At 33.2% G+C, this 8,117-nt stretch overlaps 1 protein-coding gene across 1 annotated transcript; it reads right to left on the minus strand.

Moving 5' to 3' along the window:
• Positions 1–1,580: 1,580 nt before the first annotated feature.
• On the minus strand, positions 1,581–6,808 carry LOC137929809 (uncharacterized). The gene is made up of 7 exons (XM_068772917.1): positions 6,720–6,808; positions 5,971–6,109; positions 4,907–5,040; positions 3,952–4,012; positions 2,461–2,563; positions 1,793–1,888; positions 1,581–1,710 (listed from the first exon to the last, which is right to left on the minus strand). Exons 1-7 carry the CDS (start codon positions 6,799–6,801, stop codon positions 1,648–1,650), a joined length of 678 nt encoding a protein of 225 aa, XP_068629018.1. The 5' UTR covers positions 6,802–6,808; the 3' UTR covers positions 1,581–1,647.
• Positions 6,809–8,117: the final 1,309 nt, after the last annotated feature.

Consider the following 8,117-nt stretch of genomic DNA (forward strand, 5'->3'; position numbering starts at 1 on the left):
TGGACAAACAACATAATTGAGTTCGCGGGAATTGATTGGATGCAGGCAGTGCAGGACTGGTCACAGAGATAATTTTTGGGGGAGGCCTATGCCTTGCAGTAGGAGTCCATAGCATAACGTCGAAGTTTAATATGAATTAATAAATCAATAACATGGTATTTAAACGTCTAACATTACATCAATATGGTCATAATTTAAATAAAATTCAGAGTATTTAAGCAATTCAGAGAAAATACTAAGTATTTTGTGCCATAATTTAAATGAAATTAGACCTAACTTTTGAACTGTTGAATAACAGATGGGTTTGCTTAAAAAACTAAATAAGCATTTATTCTGAAAGTTCAACCCTGATTTTATCGTCACTTACATCAATGTTACAAGGGTATTTAATTTATTTGATATTTGTGCCATCTATCGACATTGTCTTGGTTTATGCAATTTAGTTTTTTTCAATAGGCACCATATTGCATATAATAATCTTACATGCATCTTATAACGAGCTTCGATACCTTATAAAATGTTTAAGCTTAACGTAAAACTAATATTATTGCGATGAAATATAATAAAATACACCATTTAGCCTATTGCAGAGATTTTTTACGTTTGTGTTTTATTAAATTTGTGTTTCCACGGTTGGTGAATGTCGTATGTCCTTCGGATTTTATTGAAAGAGAATATTATTATTTTTTTACGACGCATTATTTCACATAATAAGAGCAGTGGCCATGGTAATTAATTTAAATAAAATGCACAGCCTAAGTGAGAATGTTACAATGAAACCATAGACCTTCGAGGTCCGAGTGTTTCGAGGAAAATTAGTCCATCCAAACTGGCTTAATAGCCAGACTATAATAATAAAAAAAATCTAAGTATATGCTTAGATTAATAAGATAAATTTACAATAAATAAATAAGATCAACTGTGCCATATCCTTCATTCATTTTCATTTACGTCAACCAATAGACCCACTGAACTATGCCATACAATTGAAAGCAGTAAAATAGCAAACCTTGAGGAACGAGGAAGGATAAAAGGCAAGGAATAAGAGGTAAAGCAATGGATAAGAATGAAAGATGTTGTAACGGACAAAACAAGAATCAATGATAGATAGAGATACTAAAAAGAATATAAGAAGAGGGAGATAATAAAAAACAAATGTGATTAAATGATTAAGTAAAAACTGTCATTGTGAACCCAAGACGGGGGTTGTAGGAGAGGTCTCTGATAGTATAAAAATGAATAAAAAAATAACTATGCCGTGCTGTAGATGTCTATAGGTTTCTCTCAAAGATCAACATGATAACAATTTTTGCTCTGCCAGGATACAGAAACTTGCTGCAATCTTGATAATATCGTCGGTCTGCCTAAAGATGCACCTACCCACGCGTCTGTCAGACCCAGAGGATATCGTCTGCATGAGCAAAGTACGCCTCCCACTACCTCTTCAAATGAGCAATTCTTCGAGCTGCGTCGGTAATAGGAATCGGAACTGGAAGACTGACATCGCAGTTTCATAAATAACTGTATTAAACCTAATTTCATCAGCGTAAAATAAATAACCATTAATAAATTGAAAATCAAAATATATTTACTGTAACAAATTTAACAAAATCAACGATAGCATACAATTGTTGGTTTTTTCATATTCTATAATATATACGTTGTTATAATTGAATACAAAATTTCTTTCAAACCGGAACCAATCTCCTCCTAAAATCATAAGAAGACATTACGTTAAATTCACAAAATGTAAGCAATATTCTGACAAAGTTTATGTTTGCGTTCATTTTACCTGATGTTGCAGAATAATAAATGGTATGTGTCGTTCAACGAACTCATTAAATGAATTTGATACGTCGTTATTGCCATATATTACTGTCACTTTTGACTGAAAACAATCAACATTAAAAAAATACATTTAAAATGCACATGAACAGTATAAGTTGTATCTACGTTTTTGAATATTTCAATGTTTTAACATATAAGCAAACGTAACAATGTACAGATGAGGTTAAAAAAAAATAAGTTAAATATTTCTTTTTAAATACTGATTAAAAATGTAAAAATTTTAAGCTAGTAAATAACTAGCCCATTTATGTCTCTGAAATATTCAACATCAATACTTCTTTATTGAAATGTAACTGGCCAATAACTTCTGGCATTATATGTAAAAAAAATTAATATGTAGTAATTCGAAATTCGAAACCGCCTTTTCTAACTATACTATGATTACTTTATTTATTATGATCGAAACCACTTGTTGACACAAATGAGGCATATATCCACTCCTTTAATCTTTTACACATAAAACTAATAAACCTATACAGAATCTAGGAATTAAAATCATGGTTATAAAAGAGCAAAATCTTTTAATACAATCACTGCTGCTCAAGTGATTAATCTTCAAATAAAAACCTTATGAGTTAATAAATAAAATATATTATAATAAGATATACTCACCTCAATATTTTCAAGATGAAAATGGACTCCAATATCGCCAATGGAAATTTCATTTGAACCTAGATTGACTTCAGTGATTAATCGAACATGTTGAGCCACCATGCTACAGGAATGAGAAAATTTTATCTATTTTATTTTTATTTTAAATTTTGCTTAAATCAAATTAACTTAAAAGTAATGTTAATGTTATTTTTATAAATAGTCACTTATAATTTTTTTCGTACAGTTCCCTGACACTTCTTTTTAATGGTCCCTGTTATTGGGAGCCTTTATTTCTCTGTCTTGGATACGCAGGGACAATTTTTCAAATGATTCATTCACTTTCTAATTTAATTTCCACGCTTTTCCTTCTCAATTTCTCTGACTCATTTCTCTTTCTTTTCTAACGTTATGTTTCCTTTTTATTCTACTTCCATTCATACATCACCTCTTTTCCTCCATATTTTTTGCAATATTTATTTTATTATATTTGGTTATCTGTATTTTCTAACATTTCCGCTTCATAATTTGTATTATTGCTTTATAGAGAGAGAGGCCGACTACAGTTCTCGGGGCTGAGGACTCACATGACGTTTTAAGGTACCATCCTTGTAACTTATGAGCATTCACTGTTAATACTCCTCTCGCTACCAAACTTTATTTTAAAAGACCTAACAATCCTCCTTTGGAATCCCGTTTCAGTAATGAAAAAAGGTGATGTTTGATTGTCTAAATCCTTCAGCAACTTATAAAGAAATTACGCTTTTATACCTTTCGCTCCTACCCCACCCGCAAACAGATTCTCTGTGTATTTATTGCTAGCTATATCATTGTTTAGTGGAGCTAGTTGTGTAGGCAACTAAGGTAAGCAGTAAATAAACAATACATAAGTAAGTTATATCGAAATTTACTTTCCAGAGAATAGTTAATCCTATTAGTATAACATCGTTTAAATGTTTTTAAAATTAATAAAAAGCTTTAGTCTAGAAGACGTCACATCCATATTATTTCATTAAAATAATGTGTACAATAATAATTTTAAATAATGGGCTGTAGTCGTTTCAGCCCATAGATGCATATTGCCAGGCATAGGCCTATATCCCCCAAAAGTATCTGTGGGGAGATATACCATAATCGCCACTCTTGGTAGGCCTGTTGGGGGTCTTAGTGGGGTATTATGGTACGCAGAGGTCGTTGCTGTTCATCCTCTGTAAACTTGATGAACAGTAGCAATCGTATATAAATAATTCAAATTATATAAGATTGTATGTAAGGAATCGAACCCGCGCTTTACTTGATCCTCCACCTCTGGCTAAATAAGTTGTTTTATGAATGTTTTAATATATTTTCATAAATATATAGAACAAAATTAACAAGTGATAATATTTTAATAGGTAATTGAAACAGCATATTTCAAGGAAATAATTATTGTAGGTATGTGTTACTAAGATACGTTGATAAATAATAAGAATACTAGATAAAACCTTTTAAAGGAGTTTTTTGTAGTCTTACCTTCCACTCAATTCCAATTTTTTGTTAATACCCTTATAAGCTACTTCGTACTGCACTTCATCTGCGTAAGAAAAAAATTATTTAAACTTCCTTACGATCTAGTTATTGAGGTGACAAGAAAATTAAGTCGTTAAAGCTAATTTTGCATGGCTTACGGATGATGCAAATTTTTTGACATTATTATAAACTGCTTTCACATTAACCCTTTCCACTCCAAGGCTGTTATGTAGCATCCATAAAATTTAATTGAATTATAGTATCTTGCGATTCTAGAATATGTTTCATTCATTCGTGATTCAAACATTTTAGTAACAAAAATCTTTCCTGTTTTAAAATTTTCCACAAAAAGAGGTATTACACCATGTCGAGTATCACTCGACAGTGGAGCTTGTGGAACAAAATCAGTGTCGAGTGACACTCGACATTGGAGTGGAAAGGGTTAATTGGGCCTTGGACGTTATTATCAAGTAAAAATAAATAAATATTCATCTTCTTTTCAACCAATATAGGCACTCTGCTAAGCATAGGTCAACGACTCCACGCGACCTTATCAATGTCATCGTTGCACCTACTAGAGAACCTATCCACGCGTCTACCGGCCCGTGATCGCCGCTAGAGAATCTTTCGACTCTTTTAGCCTTCAGACTAGCAATTTTTCGAGCGTCAGTGACTTTGTTTCTTCTACGGATCTATTCATTTCTCATTCGATTTCTCAGCGAAACTCCGAGCATAAACCCTACCATTGCTTTTGGGGTGAGCTTGGGCCTTCCTATGAAGCCCGTCGTCAGCGACCACGTATCGGATCCTACGTCATCACTGGCAACACACACTGATCAAAGATCTTCTTTCGCCATTACGGCGTTTCGGATTACGGAGTTGGATTCGGCGAGTGATTTAGATGTTGGACTTACAAAACTGGAAGGTTCGTCTTATGTATCTTATATATTATTCTTACCAACAGATAATTCAACACTTGGATAACTCAGGTCCATTACTAAAACATCTTCTGTATATGAAACGCTGTTGATAATTACATCGGTAACGCCAGATATTCTTAAGTTTTCAAAATAACCATATATATTTAAACCCCTGTAAAAAAAATTATAGTGTAAGTCTACACGGTTATGGTTTTCATTCTTTTATCTAAAATATTCTCGAAGTAGACTCATTTAATTCTAGAACATTCCTTATTTATATTAAAAAAGTGTTCAAAAATAATTAAATGAGAGCTCGCGACTAAAACAAGATAAAACCTTAGTTTAGCGCTAATGCTAATTTAAGAAAAATCAATTCAAAGAGAACGGTTGGCCTTATTAAAATCGGTCTTATTGGTTTACGGTGGCTGAAATGATGATGGTAATGAATAGCTGTCCCAATAGATTTTGTACAGACAGCAATTGTTAACCTGATGCATTCTAATAAAAAATATCAATGCATTATATTCCAAAACGATCACTGTATTTACTGATATAATATTGAATAAGTTAATTAATTTTGTAATCGATATAACCTGACCAACGCCGAATGAATAAAAAAAATTTCAAACGCGCAAAGTTCACAGCGAACTGTCAAATCATTAAGAAAAAAATGACCAATATTTAGCCACTTCCGCACATGCATGCATGGTAGTCGTGCAACAAAGTGCACCGCCCGCCAGCACGCTGATAAATGCGTATGCGGCATACAATGCGAATTACACAACTGTCACCGTCAAATCACTCAACACGTGTTTCACCCCTCCATGGGCATCTTCAGGAGTTATGTTACACCGATAAGTGCCAAACACTGAGTCCACACAACTAAATATTGGTCCTTTTCTTACTTAGGATGGACTTCCGCAAGGTGACGCCTGATTCCATTAAATGTGAAATCATTGATATAAATTCATGCGTTTTCTGTGCAAGGTTTAATTTATTAATTTATTTTTTCCTAACAAACTGTTGACAAAGCATGTCACTTATATATATAAAAGATGAGTTAAATTGGTGCAGTCGTTTATAAATATATAGCTGTACTTACTGAGGCAACGTGTAATAATGTGCGTTTCCATACTTGTTCCCTTTAAGCACAAATGGGTCGTGTCCAAGTTGCTTTAATTGTAGCGATGCGTACTTAATATTTTCTATAATTACGTTTTCGATATCTGTGTTTTTCATATCTGCGACAATTTAAAAATATACATTAAATAAATATAAGAATAAGAAGACTCCAGTTTATCAGTGATATGGGTTCTGGTGAACACAGGTGACGAGAAGATTCTCTATGCCTCTCTCCCCCAAAAGAGCTATATGAGCCTATATGATGAGCTACACATTCAACACTTTAAAGCTTTTAAACTTAATACCAATCATCCTGCATAACGAGATTATATTAATAACAATTATGTTATTTCATAATATCCTAAGGACATAGTATATAATGACTTAGATCCTAATACAATCCTAAATAATACGAATCGTTGGTGACTTTGACTCATTCCAGATTAAAAGTCTGTTTAGTTGTCTTATTTCAAAATCAACAATACACCTTTATATTTCCTCTATAAAATACAAGGAAGGCAGTGGTAGCTCAGCGATAGATAACTGAGACTTGCGATCATAGGTCGTGGGTTTGATTCCCGGAATCATATATAATTCATAATTTGTGCATTAATTATATAAGATTTCCACTGTTCATGAACAAGTTTCTAGAGGAGGGATAGCTCCGTCCTCTGCGTACCATAATATTGCACTGCTATCGTAGTATCGTAATATGTATGATATACGTACCGTTGTCAAAATATTTATTTGGCAAAGCCCCCACGCTGGCGATAAGCAAAATAGTAGCTAATGAGTAAAATTCCATGTTCATCTCCTCGTTGCCTGCAAGTAAAAATTGTATGCGTTAGTATATTAAATTTTACATATCGTCCATTTATAACTTAATACTAGCTGTCTCGACAGACGATGTCATGTCACACCCATAAATAAACAGTTTGAATTTCAAAGCGAATTGTCTCATAAAATATATTACATACTGGGTATATTCGTTTACGAGTTGCTGCGTTATGCGTCTAATTAAAAATCTAAACAAAAATATGTTTTAGATACCCCGAATATATACTAAAAAAAAAAACAATTTTTTTAGTGTATGTTTGGAGTAAATACCAAATATTTACCAAATTTTAAAGACGATTGGATATATGGTTTTTGGATCTATCGAGTAGACAGACAGACAATGTGCTGAGTGTTAATAGTCATCATATTTTATAAAATTCTTGGTAAATTTTTAAGCAATTTTATTTATTTTTTTCTTTAGAACTTTCAAAGATATTTTTCAGGAAACGAAAGTTGAAAGACCAAGGGAAACGGGAATGGTTTTTATATACGAGTACCTTGTTGTTCTTGGACGTTATTAAAAGTTATTATAATTAACTTCGAAAGATATACGTTTAGGCAAGATATCTACTGTGTCTTCGCCGGTATACCTTCCTCGTGATCTTGAATCCAGATTATTAGCCTCGATATATCAATGGCCACTGTAAAGAGTGGACTCCTCACCTTCGGTGAAGAGATAAACTGAAACCATGGTCATCGCACGTGAGGCTGTATCCAGTGACCGTGGAAACTAAATCTTGTTAAAAAAATTTACTCAGGCGGTATAATTATTTTTTTTAAAAAATCTTCATAAAATAAGAGAAAATGGCGATGCTCATAGTTGAGGAAAACAACCCCTTGAGGAGAGTTACAAATAAAACTTTGTCCGAATGTCCAGGAACTTATATAGCATATTGAGACTCACGTTGTTTGTACAGTATTAACACTGTTTGTGAATGTACAAAACAATTTACACGGTGAATCTGGTGCTAAAGAATGTATAATGTTAATAGCCAAAAGATTCCCACTACTGGGCATAGGCCTCCATCAAAGATCGCCAAGATGACCGATGTAGCGCTGCCCGCGTTCAACGACTTTCCGCGACATTTAATGTCTTCGATCCGCCTACCCTCGTCGGGTCGTATAAAACAAACTACAAAAGCGTTATCAGCTAATGTACAAAGTGTAAGACAAATTATTGAAGACTGCTATGGCGTTGTCTTCCGGTTCTGTTACCGGTGGCTCATGCTACGGTTCAATTTAACTAACTTACTTAACATTAAGTTAGCTTAATGATGTTTTATGTAATAC

This window comes from Battus philenor, unplaced genomic scaffold (assembly GCF_028537555.1).
Source record: "Battus philenor isolate CCGP_79_NKW_IND1 unplaced genomic scaffold, ilBatPhil1.0.hap1 SCAF_5, whole genome shotgun sequence".
Lineage (NCBI taxonomy): Eukaryota > Metazoa > Arthropoda > Insecta > Lepidoptera > Papilionidae > Battus > Battus philenor.

Bases quoted from the DNA above. Each gene is read 5' to 3' on its own strand.
- LOC137929809 (XM_068772917.1), bottom strand. From the start codon at position 6,801: ATGAACATGGAATTTTACTCATTAGCTACTATTTTGCTTATCGCCAGC. The intron at 6,110-6,719 runs GTACGTATATCA...AAATTGTCGCAG, and splicing joins AAATAAATATTTTGACAACG to ATATGAAAAACACAGATATC. The intron at 2,564-3,951 runs GTAAGACTACAA...TCATTCCTGTAG, and splicing joins AAATTGGAATTGAGTGGAAG to CATGGTGGCTCAACATGTTC.